Source organism: Malania oleifera, chromosome 9, assembly GCF_029873635.1.
Source record: "Malania oleifera isolate guangnan ecotype guangnan chromosome 9, ASM2987363v1, whole genome shotgun sequence".
Classification (NCBI taxonomy): domain Eukaryota; kingdom Viridiplantae; phylum Streptophyta; class Magnoliopsida; order Santalales; family Ximeniaceae; genus Malania; species Malania oleifera.
The window spans coordinates 46,400,925-46,419,646 of NC_080425.1; the positions used below are offsets into that span (position 1 = coordinate 46,400,925).

Genomic DNA, 18,722 nt, shown 5'->3' on the forward strand with positions numbered 1-18,722 from the left:
TGTAAGATAATGTACGGTAAACATATTCGACTAATACAAGTGAAATTCATAAATCATTTAAATGTTATTTATTTTACAAATAATGATAATTAAGGAGCAGGGGTGTGTTTTAGGTAGTTGACAGCCAGCATAAACTTTGTCAAAACATATTATCATGAATTCTTATCAAGTTCGCCTAGGTCAAGGGAATAGACCGGGTCAATATGAAAGGGAAAGGATTAATAAGTTAGCACAAGAAACTAAGATTAGATTAGCAACTTGGAATATAGGGACTTGTACGGGAAAAAAGTATGGAGATAATGGAAATAATGTTTAGAAGGAAAATTAACTTAATCTGCCTTTAAGAGACAAAATAGGTAGGAGAGAAAGCTAGAGAAATTGAAAAATCGGGATTTAAACTAAGGTTCATTGGTAAAGAGAAACATAAAAATGGGGTGAGTATTATTATAGAAAAATACCTAAAAGATAATGTTGTAGATGTTAAAAAATGAGGGACATGATCATTAAAATCAGTATAACTTTAGGCCGGGAGATAGTGAATGTCATTAGTGCATATGCTCCCCAAATAGGCTTAGCAGAAAATCTTAAAAGACAATTTTGGGAAGATATGAATAATATTTTGCAAGGGATACCAATATTTGAAAAGACATGCTGATTTGAATGGTCACATTGGAAAGGATAATTTAGGATATAAGAGGATACATGGAGGCCATGGATATGGAGATAAAAATGAGGCTGGTGATATAATATTAGATTTTGTGATGTCTTATGATTTGGTTATATTGAATAATAGCTTTATAAAAAGAGAAGAACATTTAATAACCTTCAAGAGTGGTGTATAATAAAAGCCAAATAGATTTCTTCTTAACTAAGAATGGGGATTGTCTATCTTGTAAGGATTGTAAAGGTATTCTAGGTGAAAGTTGGCTACACAACATAGAGTCTTAGTATTAGATATACATATTAAAAATTGGAAGAGTAACATAATTTTGAAGAGAAATAGATGGTGGAACTTGAAGATGGATAATATAGTAATTTCAAAGATAAAATGAAGAAAGAATGTGATTAAATAGTAAGGGATAAGGTTGATGCAAATACTATTTGGAATAAAATGACAAATTCTATCATAAATATATCAAAAGAGGTTTTAGGTGAGTCCAAAGGAAGATACTCGGGTAGTAAAGAAAGTTGGTGGTGGGATCAAGAAGTCCTAAAAGCCGTTAAGGAAAAAAGTAATTACTATAAATTATGGCAAAATTGTAGATATATAAAAAATTTTGAAAAGTATAAAGAAGAGAGAAAAATGCAAAAAGGACTATTAGTGAAGCTAAACATAGAGCTTATGATACTTTATATACTAAACTAGATATAGAAGGAGAAAAAGATATTTATAAACTTGCTAGAGCTAGAGAAAGAAAATGCAAAGATTTAGGTGATGTAAAATGTATAAAGGGCGATATTGATAATGCCTTAATTATAGAAGAAGACATAAAAGAGAGTTGGTAGACATACTTTGACAAGTGTTTTAGTGAAAACCAAAATTAAAGATTGAACTTGGAAGTGACAAATGAGGAGAAGACTAAAAATACGACGTTTATTCGCAAAATTAGAGTCCTTGAAGTTAAGATGGCATTAAAAAAATGAAAAGTGGGAATCTATAGGACCAAATAAAATACCAATTGAATTTTGAAAATGTTTAGGAAATAAAGGAATTATTTGGTTAACTAATCTATTCAACACTATTATAAAAACCAAGAAAATGCCGGAAGAATGGAGAAAAGAAGTACATTAGTAGTACCTTTGTACAAAAACAAAGGCGATATTCAAAACTGTAATAACTATCGTGGTATTAATACCTATTGTGATCACTTGTGATGATGATTGTGGCATCCATGACCTAAAGTTTTTTCTATAGAGTAAGTTTCAGATCAAAGACTTAGGACCATTGAATTACTTCTTGGGTATAGAAGTATCGAGATCTTGTACGGGAACTATCTTGTCATGGAGGAAATATGTTCTTGATCTTTTAGGTGAGAGGTGGCTGTTGGGATCCAAACCTGTTGATGCTCCCACGGATCCCAATAGTAAGTTAATGCCAGATATGGGTGATTTGTTGCCTAACCCAGGTCGGTACCAAAGACTTGTTGGAAAGTTGAATTATCTCACTGTCACTCGACCAGATATATCCTTCTTAACAAGTGTTGTGAGTTTGTTTTTCGATTGCCCAAGAACAAGCCACTGGCGTGCTATAATTCGTATTTTTAGATATCTCAAAGGTGCACGAGGGAGAGGTCTCTTATATTAGGATCGCGGTCACACTCATATTTAGGGATATATAGATGCAGATTGGACTGTATCACCATCCAATCGAAGATCCACAACCGGGTATTGTATCTTTGTCAGTGGTAATTTGGTGTCTTGGAAAATTAGTAACAAGTTGTGGTTGCCAAGTCAAGTGCTAAGTCAGAGTATAGGGCTATGGTGCACACTACACGTGAATTGCTTTAGCTGAAGAACATGTTGAAAGAACTAGGTTTTCCACATTCTCAGCCTATGGAGTTGATGTGTGATAATCGAGCTGCTATTCATATTGCCTCCAATCCTGTCTTTGATGAGCAGACAAAGCACATTGAAGTTGATTGCCACTTTTATTCACGAGAAACTTCTATAGAAGCTCATTATGAATGCTCATGTGAAGTCTGAGTTTCAGCTTGCTGATTTGTTCACTAAAGCCTTGAGAGGTGCTCATGTGAAATTCATTTATAACAAGCTAGGAGCATATATAGCTTGAGGGAGAGTGTTAATGGTTATTTAGTGTTTTAGCATTATTATTATTATTATTATTATTATTATTGTGCGTTAGAGTTTTGTTAGTAATAAATTTGAGTTAGTGAGGATATTATGGTCACTCCAATTAAATTTACATATGTTATAAATAGAGGGAGAGACCTATCATTGAGTTTAGCTCTTCCATTTTACCCAATTACTTAACAATCACTAGAGCACAAAGCAGGAAGCTCAAATGTGTCTTGGTAAGGTGTCAAATTATTCACTTTAAAAGCTGGGCTAATGATGATGTGAGTAGTCAATTCACATAAGTATGCCCTGGGTCAAAGTTTCTTAAAGATGGAGACATGCCTATGGCTTGGAGCTTTTTAAAGGAATTTTTGGGGAGCAGGTCTACTTTGAACCATGACACTACCACCTACATTAATTTCTCCGGCCCTAGGGTGCACAGGTGCAGCAAGTTTTCATATAACCTCAGCATGCAACTTACTGAGGTGAAGAATGAAATCCTTAGCTGGCTCTAAAATACAAGAATCTGGTGGCAAAGCAACAAAATCAATGGGTGGATGGGGCTTGTAACCAAATACAAGAAAGGACTCGTACCCATGGACCTATCAACTGAACTATTACACGCACACTCAACAGTGGTGACACTATTTCTCAATTTCTTGTTTCTCTCCCACTAACACCTTAGTAAATCACCTAGACTACGATTCACAACTTCAGTCTGACTATTATTTGTATTTACTTCTTTATTAATTTGTTTTTGTCTTCCCCCCGCCACCCCCAAAATAAGTTTCACACATTTTCCAAAATGTCTTGCAAAAGTAATTTATAACGTGATATCCCTGAGACACTACGGAAGTTGGGACAATTTTGCCACATGAGATTCATTAGAAGTTGTATAACATGGGATGAAATGTGCCATCTTGGAAACCTATCAACAACTAAAAATATGGAGTCATTCTCTAGGCAACTGTATGGAGTCTGAGAACATGATCCATACTTAGGTCTCTCCCAAGGTATTTGTGTCAATGAAAAGGGGGGTTCAAGGGCAAGTGTTTTGTTTCCTAGATTTGGCTATATACAGCACTGAGACACTATTTTAGCGGCATCGTCCTCATAAAAGAAGAATAAAACTTGTCCTCATTTAAGGCAATGATTTTATCCCTTCCCAACTAATGGCTACCCCACCCGCATGTGATTCCCAAACTAAGCAATCTTAAAAAGAGTGCAGGAATGCATAAACAAGTATCTACAAACCCTCTACTTTGGCCCTTTCACACCTTCTGAAAAACGAACTGAAAATCCCACAAGAAAAATACACTTCCTTTAAGCAATCAAATCCAACGACAAGTAGAAACAGCCAAAAATCTCGTGGCTGAAACCAATTTCCCTCGATTTTAGAAGATGCCAAAGAGACTTGCAGTTTCTCATACGAATGTCACCAACACGTGGGGCATGTGCGCTGCCAAGTGATGGTAGATTGAGTAGTACTGAATTTGTTAATGGTGGCAGCTTGTCAAAATTACTCCGGCCAGGTGGGAAACTGAAGGGGTTTGTGGCTAGAAAATATCCTGGTGGCCTGTGGGGCCTTCCTGGTGATTGGACAGCAATGAAAATTCAGGGTAAGTCCTTTTGGTGGTGTCTGTTTTTGATGGTAATGCAGGTGCAGGGAAATGATGTCCGGAATTTAGTGTTCAGATTCGAGGGCCACAGCTGTAATTTTCTTGAAAGTTGCAGGTTGATGGCTACCGACCTCCAATTTTTTTTGAATTGCTGTATGTAAATTATTGAAATTCTCTGATTTGAAGCAATGCTGGCAACAATTGAAGTGAGTACAATACAGCTATGGGATAACAACTGTGGCAGTTAAGTGATGGAAGAGCGGCTACGGACTGCAACAAGGAAGACTGAAAGTGAATCAACTTTTTTCTCTGGTGCCAAATTGATGTAGGACAGTGAGAGAAATAGAAAGAAAGAATTAAGGGAGAGAAATAGAAAAATGAGGGGAAGGAAGAACAAGAGAGGAAAAGACAGAAACTGCAGAATAGAAGGAAATTGGAGATGGGCAGGAAATAGAACAGATCAGAGACAGAAACAGAAAGGGGAGAAGTGCAAAGAAGAAGGAAGAACAGAGGGGGAGGGCTGCACAAGAGAAAGAGAGGGAAACTCGGAAGCAGTTCTGAATTTCAAATGTGACGCAGCACACAAAGTACTTGCACCTGCATCTAACTAGAAAACATAATTACATATTAAGCCCAACATAACAGGAAGTTGCACAACACAAACAAAAGTCTAATACAAGCATAGTTTCCTAAACATTTGCGAAAATAAGTATGCTGAAAGGCAGCAGAAATGATGTAGGCAGTCCTCCATTAATAGTGCATTGTGCATCTCCATTTCTCACCCATCATTTGTCTGCAGGAAATAATGATTTTGTTTCTTTATTTTTGATATCTGATGTTTTTGTCATCTTGGGATTTCCATTTTCATAGAACTCTCAATGATGGGGAGGTGGAGAGCCTCACTCCTTTGTTACTTTTGTTCAAGGCCTGTCGTCCTCTCAAAAGTGGCGATGTTTGGTCGTGGGTTTTGGATTCTTTGTGTGTTTATTCTTTCAAATTATTTTATGATAATTTCACCAGTGCTTATTTCCTTGCTGCTCTTTGGAAGTATTTGGAAGGCTAAGGTTCCCTCTAAATTCTAGGTGTTTATTTGGTTCGTTGTTCTTAATAGTTAATACAGAGTAGGAGACCTGCAAAGGCATTATGACAGAGGGATTGATTTTACAGCCTTTGAAACAGTTCTATGAACGCATAGATTTAAGAAATTAGGGATTTTCCATTAGTTAAGTGATATTTATTTATATAGTAATTTTAATTACTTTGGGGTTATTTTGTAATTTTTTATTGTTTTGGGGTTGTTTTGAATTTTTTAATAGCTAGATCTTTTGAGTTTCTTAGTTGCCTATAAATACAGGTGTACGATGTAAGATTAAGGAGATGATTAATTGAGTTTCACATTAATTTCTCTCCTACAGCACCCTCTCTCTTTCTTCTTCTTCTTCTTTACCTGCAGATGTGTGTTCTTTATGTTTTGTTAGTTCCCCTCTTTGCATTATGCTTTAGCTTCGAGAACTTGGATTAAGTTATTGGTCTATTTGGAGAATTGGGTCTGCCTGAGTCGGGGGAGGATTTGTTGGCCACATCCTTTTCAGGGTTTGGTAGTTGTAGAGATGCCTCTGCATTGTGGAGATGGTACAGTTTTGGCTGTGATGTGAGCAATTTGGATGGAACAGAATGCGCACATATTTATGAGGATTGAGGAAGAAGTTGATTTCTCCTTTCATGGGATAAGATTCATTTTTGGCCTCACTTTGATCTTTTGCCGCTGGCTGCTAGGAAGGAGAGTGCTTTTTAGATCTACAATGGGATTGGCGAGCTTTGTTAGTCCAATTGTTTTTTTTTTCACTTTTCTTTAGTTTTTTTATTTAATAGGACCTTTTATTGTCCTTACTGTATATTTGCTCTTTTCTAATGAAATTCTCTTGTGAAAAGGTAATAAAAAAGTTCAGTTTGATGTATGTCAAGGAATATGTTGAGGTTTATTACAAATAGGCTTTCTTTGAGTTCACTATATATTTCCAGTTTTCTTACTTTGTGGTCTGATGTTTTAGAGACATGAGAATACAATTTGGTATGCTGCTCGCAGACATTGGAGTCATCAATCTTCCAAAGAATAATCAGGTTTTTTATTTCTATTGAATGAATTTTTATGATTTTGTGAGTATTATTTTATTTTTAATGTGCACTTTTTCTTGTGCTGTACAGTATCAAAGAATTTTAGTAATGTTGTATGTACTGCACACACTTACAGGGAGAAGGGGAGCTATTTATTCTGATATCTTTTAACAAAGATAATCTGTACGCTTGTTTTGGCACAGTGAAGGTAATAAATTGAGAATCCCCTGGGCAGTAACTAAAAATAAATATGTTGAAGGAATCAAACTAGCACAAGGAAAGAAAATAGAGAAGCATAGGAGGCACAAGGGAAATGATAGGACCATGTAAACAATAAAATTATTCTTGAGAACAAAGATGCTACAATATCCTACCCTATTATCAGTCTCAAGCTACAATATGCATATCACCCATACCTAGCTTGGAACAGACTGTTATAACATTCTCAAGCGAAACCTTGACTAGATATATACATTGTTGGTCCACTGCCTAATTGGTTAAGCTTTTATATAAAGTGGTGATCTAACATGGTAGAACCATGGTCGCCACAAGGACATGGGTCCAATTCTTTTCATCTGTGTGTACGATCCTTTTGATTAAACTCTCTTATTTCCCATAATGGCTGGTATTCATTATTTTTTTACCCTTACATGCAATTGGGTTGCATGTGTGGATGAGTGTGATATAATACAAAGGTTTAGTGAATGTAACACCTAACTGGCCAGATTAATTTACTGAAGCAATGTCTAAATACTACATAGTACAACATGTCTAACAAAGGGACAATCAACCTCAGTATATTTAGAGCTTTACTGATACGCAGGATTACTGGCAATGTAGATGGTAGCCAAATCACAATACATATATGAAAACTAAGATGTAGTCCCAAAAGGGGGGGGGGGGGTGAATTGGATTTTAAAAAAAAATTTCTCTTAATTCCTTTTAAGACTTCTTAACCTCTTTTATTTCTTTTAACCAATTCTTGACTTGTGTGTTTAATTTATCAATCACACAAGAACTTAGTTCTTTTTATACAATCCACAACACTATTGCTTAAACAATCAAGTAACCAATCAAACAATCAAGTAACCAATTAATCAACCAAACCAATTATCCAATCAAACAAAATATCCAAACCAAAATATAAGGTACAAGATTTCAGCTTTTGTTTGTATGCAGCCCTGTGGTTAATGCAACCCTTTGATAATGAATTAGTTTTCTCAAAGTAATTTTCAACAAAACATTCACACTCTTCCCAAAATTCAAAATTCAAATAAACTCTTAGTTAATTTATCTGTGGGTGTTAACCAATTAACGTACTCTCTTACAGTTTCCGCAAAGTATGGTTTAACCAACGTACTCCCTTTCGGTTTCCACAACCCAAATCAAAATTAGACTAAGTTTACTTGATTTCCAAATATACGTAGTATATATGATTAAAAATTAAATCATCCATGCAATTTATATGTGCCGAAAATAAAGAGTAAGGGAAAGAAAGAGTGAGATTGGGATTTTTACGAGGTTCGGCTTGTACCCAGCCTACATCCTCGCCTTTGGCAAACTACCAAAGGATTCACTAAAACTAGGTCCTTTGCCGGGCGGAACAACACCGTTTGCACACTTCTTCAGTAGGCTAGAGCCCGCCTCTCCGGACGATATACCCTCATTCGGTCACTTTTTCAATTAGGCTAGAGCAGCACCTCTCTAAGCGATATCCCCTCGCTTAGCCAACGATCCGAACACCTTGAATCGTCCAAGAACTACAAAAGATATGAAGTAATTTCTGCTTACAATAACACTCTAAAAACAGAGTAGATTAGTACAATTTCAGCTTTAGGTACTTTAACAATTTAAATACCAATAAGAAATAGAATTGAAGCTCAAGTGTAGAATTCACCAAGGGTTCCTTTGTGATTTGAGAAAACTCAGTATGAGAACCTTAGGTTGGTGTTTCAGCAGCAATTCAGAAGATTTCCCTCCAGCAAGAGTATGAGCAATATGAAACTTTGAGAGAGATTGAAAGATTTGATGCAAGTATGTTGTGTGATTGCTTGTGTATAAATTTCTTGGGATTAAGGTACTATTTATGGGCTTCTTAGAACTAGTTTCCTTGTTCCCCAAGTTTACTTGGAGTGTCCTCCAAGTTTTTATAACGTTCATAATTGAAAAACCAATTTTTGAAATTTTCTGTTGGAGTTTAAAAAATCAAATCTCGTGGAGTCAGTCGGCTGACCAGGCGATTGGGTAGTATATTTCCACAAGGTCAGTCGGCTGGACAGGCGGCTGACACTCTTCTGTCTTCGAGAAATTAAAATCAGGAAATTGTCAGTCGGCTGGCGTGAGACACTTCAAAATGGGTCAGTCGGCTGGGTGTTTTCAGTTCATCGAGTTTGGGCAGTTAACTTTGCTGTAGGTTTTCTGTCAGTCGGCTGACCAGTCATTTTTCTGATTTTTCATTTTTGGTTTTCAAATTTAATTTTGCTCTCTTGTTTTGGTCTTTCATAAAACATTTTCTGAGGTTTTAAAATAGGTCTCTAAGTCCATGTATTTCCCCTAAAGAGTTGCAACAATATTTCAAAAGATATTTAAATATTAAAGCACTTACATAAAGACTTCTAAGCCATTTGTCATTCTTAAACACTTAAGTCTTCATGCTTTGGTCTTCTTCTCATCTTCAAGCTTTAAGATACTTGGAGCTTTTCATCGAGTTCTCTTTAATATCCATGCTCTCATGATCTTCAAGTTTTAATATATCATCCATGCCTTTAAGTATTCTTTAAGGTTCATATGATCATGTTCCTTTGGAATATAAGCTTGAATTGATCCTTGTAAGTACTTGACCTTACTTTTACATATGTGAGATATGAAATATCATCACTCAATCAAATATGTTAAGTTCCACTTGTTTGTTAACATCAAAATAGGATGTTAAGCCTTGTAAGGCCAACAATATACATAGGTATCCTAAGAGAACAGGCTCCTAAGTAAACAACTTAAGCTACATCCAAGCCACAGTTCTCCATTTCTTGCTTCTCTAGGTTACAATATTTTAATGCTTTTATCTAAGGGTATGTCCGGACAAAGTATTTTGTTTGAGGAAAGGAAAGGGAAAAGAAAATAAGAAACTTATTTTCCATTATATTTTATCTCAATATTGATTACTATTAAAAGTAAAAATTTATTCTTATATCTTTTAAAATTAAGAAAATCAGATGGTAATGATGTCTAAATTCAAAATTTTGTTCAGAAATTTGCTATATATTTTATTTTCTTTCTCACTTTCCTTGATACCCAAAGATGAAAAAAGTTGGTTCCTTCAAATTTTCCTTTCTCTTCCCTAATATTTTCCAAGTTCCAAATGGACCCTAAGGGATTTTCTCTCTCACCTCTGTCATTCTCGATCCTTGTGCCTGGCATGAGTGATGCCAGAGGGTTTTGGCATTTGCTGCTCAATGGATTTGTCAAAATATTTCCTCGATTTTTGTTCAACCAAATAATTTTTCTTGTCAAAAGCAATTTAGAATATAGGTATTAGGTGGTACACGTCAATGAAAGGTAGAAAGTTTTCTTGAATTTCATTTGATTTTGCAGGTAAATAGTATTCCATCTTTGTTCTTGTGAGTTTAAAGGGAGATCAGTGAAGACACTTTGCAGAGGCATTCTAGTTGATAGTGGTTTTTAGGGTCTGGCTGTGCTTGCATAGAGGAAAGGAAGCTTCCTGCTGCATTTAGAAATATGTTCAGGTTCATGGGCCAGATCAACCTGGGAAGCTAAACTCTCAATTTTAAGGCCATGGATTAGCTGACCAACAAGGTCAGTTTATAAAATGTTCTTAGTTTAATTAACTCAGGATTGGTCCACGGATTAGATGGGATAAACTTAATGGAGTCAGTTTGTCTGAGATTCATCATGTTGCTAACCCAAAGGGAAGAGGTGATCAGTTGTTTTAAATCAGCAATAGCAAGAAGCATATTTCTAGAAATGAGATGGAAAAAATAATTCCAGTATAGATGATTTGAAATAGGAAGTAGAAGACTTTATTTGATTAGTAAACGATGGGGATTCTGTTTGACAATGAAAGATTGTGTAGGTTCTCAGGCTGCAAAGGATGAGATGAAGGCTGAGGTTCAATTGTGAAAGGTTAATAGTGGATCTCATAAAATTGAGAAGCAACGTTTTTTGGCTGGACCATGTTGGCATGAGATACGTAAAATATTTGAGAAACTTATGTCTGCAATCCAAAAGTTTTCAAATGGCATGATGATAGGGGCTTCTCTTTGGTGGGAAGCTCCACAACTGGAATTGGGTCTAGGGAAAGAGCTAGTGGTGAAAAATTCTTGGGGAAGAAGAAATGGGGAGATGGGTCAAAGTGGTTGAAGGATTTTGATAGTGATTTTGCATTTGATGCTGGTCTTTTATGGGATGAATTTCAAGAAAAGTTGGATTGTGAATTGGTATCTTCTGTGTCCAAGGAAAATATTGTCACATGGCAAAAGTCTGCTATTGTTGATCTTAAAGGACTGGAAAGGATTCCTAGTTTTGAGAGTGAAAGAGTTAATAATAATGCTGAAAGTGGTAGGCTGAGGAAATGGTGGGTTGGTTCCTGATCAAGATTGTATTTACCCTACTAGTGAGGAGGATTTGGCTGTCCAATGTCTCATGGATGAGATGGAAGTGTTTGTCCAGATTCTGAGCATAAGTTGGGTTGGACTTCTGCAAGCGCAAGTTGATAAAAGTACAAAGAGAATTAACCAATCTGAAGTGTTTAATAATTTGATATGGAAGAGGAATGAATAGGGTTCTCTTACGTTATTTATTTTTTTTTTAAATTTCTTATTGTTACTGCAGTATGTTAGCAAGCATAAGTAAGCAAGTTATCATGGTTATTATGAGTGTATGAGACATTATAAATAGAGATGGAGACCTATTACTGTGCTTTCACCAACCCTAAAGTACTCATCTCCATTGAACCAAACTACCTCAAGCAGTCACCGAAAAATTGCTGGATCAGATCAGGACAACAAGATTCTTTTAACTTTTTGGAAAACCAACACAACTCATCTTCACAAACATTGATCATCTACGAATCCCTAAAAAATGATTGCAGTCGTGTTCCCGTGCATCAGTGCTTGAGGCTTCATGTTCTTGCTTTGATTTGACTTTTAATGGCTAGATTCATCCTGCAGATCATGATGTCGAGTTGGTTGATGTGTTTAGCCCAAAATTCCATCTTTTTTGGGTTGTTTGTTTGTAAACGGATCGCCTGCACTTTGTTAGTGAATCTTTCATGCCCTCAGTGATTGTTCGTGGTAGCTAAGGTCTTTGGTGTTGGAACAGTTGTTTTGTCATTGTGTGCATAATTCAGTTATTTTTGTCTTGTTGGCAGGATTGTGTAAATTCAAATGACTGCAGTACATTGTTTCCTCTATTTATATTATACCCAAGTACATCATAATGACCATAATACCCTTACTGTAAAGTAATAATACTAAATAACCAATGGCACTCCCTCACAAGCTAGATCACAGATATCATATGCTCTTGGGTTGTTACAACTTGATTTAACCTGAGCACCCCCTAAACCATTAGGGAATAGATCATCAAGTTGGTGTTAGAATTTCACTTGAGTGGTTTCAACAAGCTTCTACAAAAATTCTTCACAAACTAAATGAAAGCCTAACTTCACTATGCTTCATTCTCCTGTGGAAGATTGAATTGAAGGCAAGGCTGTGGAAACCCAAGTTCTTCCCACTAGTTCTTCAGCCAAACCCATTCAAATGTAATGTGTTCCATGGAGCTCTAATATGACTCAACACTTAGGTACACCTGCATAACCTTGAATATGAGTATGACTCAATCTTGATACAAGAAGCCTATTCCCACTGCACCTTTGAGGTATGGCAAATTATTAATAACAGGATTTTAGTGGTTTGTTTGTGGAGAGTCTGGGAATTGGCTCACGACAATTGTTGCAAAAGGTGTGTGATCATGTGACTGAGAGGTAGTTTAACTTCCAGACAAGTTTCCAATATTTTAAATCATTATTAGGAGAACATTACACAATCTTCTTCATTTTCCTATTTCAAAATCTCACATGTGACGAAAGATTGTTTTTCATTTTAAACTCCTTATACCTAGGCCAATGTACTCAAGATAATCATGCATCTCTTTTAAAGCATTATATGAATCTTCATACTAGGTTTTTTTTATCATGAGATGAATTGCATACCTCATCTTTTCCCTCAATAACCATGAGGCAATGATTTCCTATTCCTACTTCATTGTCAGAATCTAAATTGGAATCTGAATGACATGGAGTGGTCCTACATCCCCACCAATAGGTGTTGCTTGAGCCCAACTTGCAGTATGATGCAGCGCAGTCCCACTACCCCCTAATTCCTGCAAGCTCCTAGCTATGAGTGATGATTCTAAACCCAACCAATGTTGTGAATTGTTCATCCGTTGTTAATTAACAAGATTTTGATAATAAGTTAAAAATATCCTGATGGATAAATACTGTCCATAATATATTTCAGATGAGCGTTTCATTTTGCCCAAATTCATGTGGTAATCTAATTATAAGCAGTTTATTTGTCAATAGCTACAAGTAAAATAATAGATATGCTGTTATTCTATTCTACTTATATTAAGTGTTATTTTAGGGGAAGTAAACGACAGCTTCCTTCCCATTCTACCTCTAGATTTTACTTTGTTAGAGGCAGATATGCTAGAATGAATTGCCCCAAACCATATAAAATTGTTTCAAACGTGCCACAAAGCTATGGGAGCAAAAGAAGCTTAAATGTTGACTTTAAGAGAGGCAGATAGTCCTCCACTGTTAACGTTGTATAGACCTTTAAAAAATGATTGTACGATTGCAAGCTAGTTTATATCACAACTGCAAGTACATGTCAAAGCATTACAATCTTCAGTTAATTATGCCATCCTTGAACCAGGAAAGCAATGGTATGATATGCTCAATCATGAAACTTTGATTTTCTGTTATCTAATCTAGATAAATTTGTTGCACATCCAGGATTAATATGTATTTGAACGTATGTGTCGTATTTTAACTATGATTTCCTGCTGCATCAACCTTCACTGAATTTTTTCCCATCCTTATGAAACTCTGGTATCAACCACTCATTCATCCTTGTACTACACACACACACACACAGACACATACTGTTTTTTGTTTGACAGTATTTCGCCGTCTATATTTTTCTTGTCTGCCTGGTACATGTTTTGCAATTAATAATGTTATTGTCGTTTAGAATGCTGAATTACTCCCTTAATGTTTCTAGTAAGTTTTTTAATCCCCTCAGAGGGGTAGTTAGCATGCTTTTCCTAGTTCTTGAAGCTTTGGTTTCATTTACTGTGCTTACAATTAATTTTCTTGTAGCCCCATCTTATATGTGTCAAGGCAATTAGATTAACAGACTTCTGATCAAATAAACCTTTTTTGGTTTGTTTTGCATTTAGTTTGCACATCTGTTATCAAGTGTGTATGTGTATATCAAGTGTGTTAAATTGCAGAGTCTAAATTATTGCTCAATATATATCTGCTTATGTGTTATCCAGTTTGTAGATGTGCATGTATGCGCCTCTACAAATTCCACTGAAAATAATTTTTTGCTTGTGAGTTGGGTAACTACTAAAGGCTTTCATTTGAAGATTCCTTTTGGTAAAAGTTCAGTATAGATTTTAATAAGATGCTACACTGTGTTTGTCATCATATTCAGTGTTTGGTCTCTATGAACATCTTCAGTTACTATTTCAATATTGGTTTTCTCTGCAGTGAAAAGTATTTTTTCTGAATGTTATTATATTACTTCCTGGATTCCTTTCTTCATGTGGCCAAAAACTTTTGCTTTACAAATTCCTCAGGTATTTAACAAGAATGTAATCTATTTGATTCAGATTGAGGAGAAGAAAAGGAAAGAGACTCTTGACTCTTGGTTTTCAGATAAATCGCAACCATTCAATTTGTATTCGGATCATTCTTCAATTGTTAAGGTAGTACCAACATTGGGTTTTTTAATGTAATGCACTTGATATGTCAAATTATGCTCTTTAATCGATAAAATGCTAGCTTTCAATTAGGTATGCTTAAGTACTCTGTTAATCCTTATTTCATTCCAGAATTCTTATTACTAGAATTACTTATGCCTCTCAATGGCATTGGTTTTTGGAATTCCAAGTCAAACTTCAATGTATTTATACATTATAGTTTCTCGAATTAGGTAATCTTTGAAGGTATAAAGTAAGATCTTTGTGCTTTCTCACAACTAACATGACTTATTGGGCATTAAGTCTGAACAATATATGCTTCTACGCTATACTGGCATACTGTGTAGAAATGTGGATATATTAAGCAAACTTAAAATACTTTTTTACATTGACTATTTGTATGCTGAGCTTTTTAAAATACCCTTGCTATATATGCATATCACATTACCTATAATATTTCCGCATGCTCATCCCATAAAAATTGAAACCTCACTGCCCTTTACATTTCTCATCTATCTTATATAGAGATTTCTTGGTTGTCTAGAACATATAAACATAGTTGTGCCTATTTTTATCATTCTTGGATTCATATTGTGATCAATTTTTGTAATTAACATTACAAGACATACAATGAACCTATTTTTTAAACCAAAATCCTCTTTATTCAGTAAAAGAATGAATGATACAAAAAAGTAACAAAACAAAAATCAAAATTTCTTGTAGAACTGAGAAATGAGTATGTTTCACAAGCCAAACTCACACTATGTGAAGGGCATAACCAGTTGCAGCACAAGCTAACTAGTCAATTGAAAGTAAACCATGGATTCTTCACATGAACAAATTTACAAACATTTAATAGAAAGTGTGTTAAGTGGTGAGCAAACATAAAGTAAATGCAAAATCAAGTGGTAAACTGTAAAGTAAATCAATTTATTTTATTACACCTTCGTGGGCAACATGTGATTAGCAAGGGATGTAAGTAGGCTAAACGCATTTACAAAAGCTAGTGAATCATAGAAAAATTAATGAACGCTCACCCTCCCTTAACGAGCTTTCTTGCTAATCGTAGTTTAGCACTCGAAGAGATCTTACACACTAACCCAATTTTCTCAAAGGCATTACTCTATTTAAGAATAAACCATGCACTAGTATTTGCATGATGGTTACCCACTCAATGTGCACAATACAAGCTATCGTAGTTGGGTCTGAAACAGTGGGATTTGCTTTGTTTTTTGATTCATTGATCTAATTCCTTCCATTTATTAAAATACCAAGCTGTTGGACATATGTTTTGCTCAAAGATCTAATCTTTGTTTAACCATTGCACTTGTGGTAATTCGTCAATTGTTGTTCGGTGTTAGTAACAGTCATTGGTGACTTTCTTGGAGCAGTGACAGTGCTCATAAGCTGTTTTTGTGAGGCTATGGCAGTGTTAATATAAGCTAGTTGGTGATTTCTCCATGGTAGTTTCAGTGGTTCACTTCTCCAATTGTTGCAATGCTGTGAGTTGCTTTCTTGGGGCTGTGTTTGAGTTTCTTGGTGCTGTGGCAGTCATTTACTGATTTATTTGTGACTTGGTCAGGGTTGGTTACCTTGCTTGTGGTTGTTCCGATTGTTCCAACAATTAATCTTATGGTCATTGGTCTGAGTTTTCGAATGTTGGGATGGAGTTTGCAAATGCCAAAAGTATGGTTCCTTCACTAATCACTTGTTTGAGTGAACTGCATACTGTGGCTATATTAGAGGAGTATTCAAGGTTTCTACAATATCAATCATCTTAATAAGCATCTTCTCACATTGCGTCTTTTGCCCAGTTGGGTAATCCTACAGTCAGTATGTCATTTAATACTCTCCCTAGTCCTTGCGTTGTCTATTCTGCTGTCACTGACCATATAATAAGTGCAACCAACATCTTTTCTAATCTCCAGTGTCCTAAAAATCTACCTCAAGTTACCCTTGGTGATGGCTCCACTATTTCTGTTAAGAGGATAGGAAAAGTAAATCCTACTCCTTCCATCTCTCTTTCTTTTGCTTTATGCATTCCTAAATCGCTTTTCAATCTCATGTTAGTTAATAAGCTTACAAAGTCACTAAATTGTTTTGTCACGTTCTTTCTTGATTTTTTGTGTTTATTGAGGATTTGAGGACGAGGAAGACAATTTCCACAGGACGTGAGGCTCGTGGACTTTACTACTTTGAGTCGCCTTCTCTACCCATTGCTTGCACAGTCGCAGCTACACCACTTCAAATACATTGTCGCTTTGGTCATTCGTCCTTGGACAAGTTGAAATAGTTGGCTCCTACATTATGTGTCTAATCTTGAGTGTGAGTCTTGTCAATTGGGCAAGCATCATCGTGTTCCCTTTGCTTCTTGGGTCGACAAACGAGTGGTTAGTCCCTTCGTGCTAGTTCATTCCGATATTTGGGGTCCTAGTCGCGTCACATCAAAGTTGGGGTTTCGGTACTTTGTTGCATTTTTTGATGACTACTCTAGGATGTCTGGGTTATAGTTAATGAAAGATCATTCCGAGGAGTTTGATATCTTTTGTGTCCAAATAAGGAATTTTATTTGATATGCTAATCAGGATACTTCCTAGTGATAATGCTAAGGAGTACTTCAGTAGCCAATTCAACACTTATTGGACTAGCTCTGGTATGATCCATCAATCCTCTTGTGCCCACACTCAACAAAATGGATTTGTAGAGCGGAAAAAAAGACGTATTCTTGAAGTCACTTGTACCCTATTGTATCAAATGAATGTTCCCAAAGTTTTTTGGATTGATGCTGTGCTCACAGCTTGCTCCCTCAATAAAATGTCAATCTATGTCCTTGGCGGCAAAATCCCATATTCAATTATTTTCCCTAATGCTCCTCTGTTCTCCCTTCCTCCTTGTATATTTAGTTGTGTGCCCTTTGTCCATCAATTAACTCCACGAATGGATAAGTTGGATCCTCGTGCTATCAAATGTATTTGTTTGGCCTATTCTTATACTCAAAAAGGATATCGATGTTATAGTGCTACTTTACATCAATTTTTTGTCTCTGCTAATGTCACCTTCTTTGAGTCTACACCATACTACTTCGATTCCTTAAGTTCTGTTGACCTTAATGAGTCTCTTCCTCTGCCTTGCCTTTCAGATCCAAACATAGTATCTTTGCCCAATCCTCCTATATCATCATCCAATTTGAGTCCTTCTCGTCAGTTAGATCATCCAAATTTGCAAGTATACACACGGCGACTCATGGGGGAAATTGCCTCCTTCAGCTTCTACTGCTGTGCCTCTAGTTCCTTCGTCGGATGATCTTATTTCCTATGATGTTAATCCTCTTATAGTTGTTTGAAAAGGTAAATGCACTTGTACCTAACAACCAATCTCTAATTTTGTTTGTTATGATTTCTTGTCACCCTCTTATAACTCTTTTGTTAGTAGTTTATCTTTTGGTTCTCTTGCAAAATCTATTTCTGAAGCCCTATCCCATTTTGAGTGGAGGATAACAATGGTTGAAGGGATGCGTGCACTACATGATAATGATACTTAGGATTTGGTACCTCTTCCTCTTGATAAGTTTGTGGTTGGTTGTTACTGGGTGTACACTGTGAAAGTCAATCTTGATGGTTTTGTGGCTCATTTGACGGACCGCCTTGTTTCTAAGGGACATACTCAGGTGTATGGTTTGGATTATTCAGACACATTCCCTCCGGTCGCTAAACTTGCCTCACTACGTTTTCATTTCTTTAGCTACCACTTGTCATTGACGTCTACATCAGTTAGATGTGAAGAATGTTTTCCTACATGGTGATCTTCATAAGGAGGTATATATGGAGCAACCACCTGTGTTTGTTGCTCAGAGGGAGTTAGACTCAGTATGTCGACTTTTGAAATCATTGTATGGATTAAAACAATCTCCAAGGGCATGGTTTGGTCATTTTAGTGTTGCAGTGCTTGAGTTTGGCCTTCATCAGTGTGCAGTAGATCATTCTATTTTTTATCGTCATACTCCATCTAGTAGGATTTTGCTTATTGTGTATGTGGATGACATTGTGATCATTGGTGATGATGATCGAGGCATCCAAGGCCTAAAGTTTGTCGTACAAAGTAAGTTTCAGACCAAGGAATTTGGACCATTGAAGTTATTTTGGGTATAGAAGTAGCGAGATCTCGTACAAGAACTGTATTGTC

General features: G+C 36.0%; 1 protein-coding gene across 5 annotated transcripts in view; it reads left to right on the plus strand.

Annotated features, from left to right (window-relative positions):
• LOC131164732 (DExH-box ATP-dependent RNA helicase DExH7, chloroplastic) overlaps positions 1-18,722 on the plus strand; it is a 162,191-nt gene that overhangs the window by 107,773 nt on the left and 35,696 nt on the right. For all 5 annotated transcript variants that reach the window (XM_058122161.1, XM_058122163.1, XM_058122162.1 and 2 more), the window contains 2 exons: positions 6,467-6,536; positions 14,451-14,546. In XM_058122161.1, the coding sequence (XP_057978144.1) occupies positions 6,467-6,536; positions 14,451-14,546 (166 nt within the window). The remainder of the gene's footprint in view (positions 1-6,466; positions 6,537-14,450; positions 14,547-18,722) is intronic.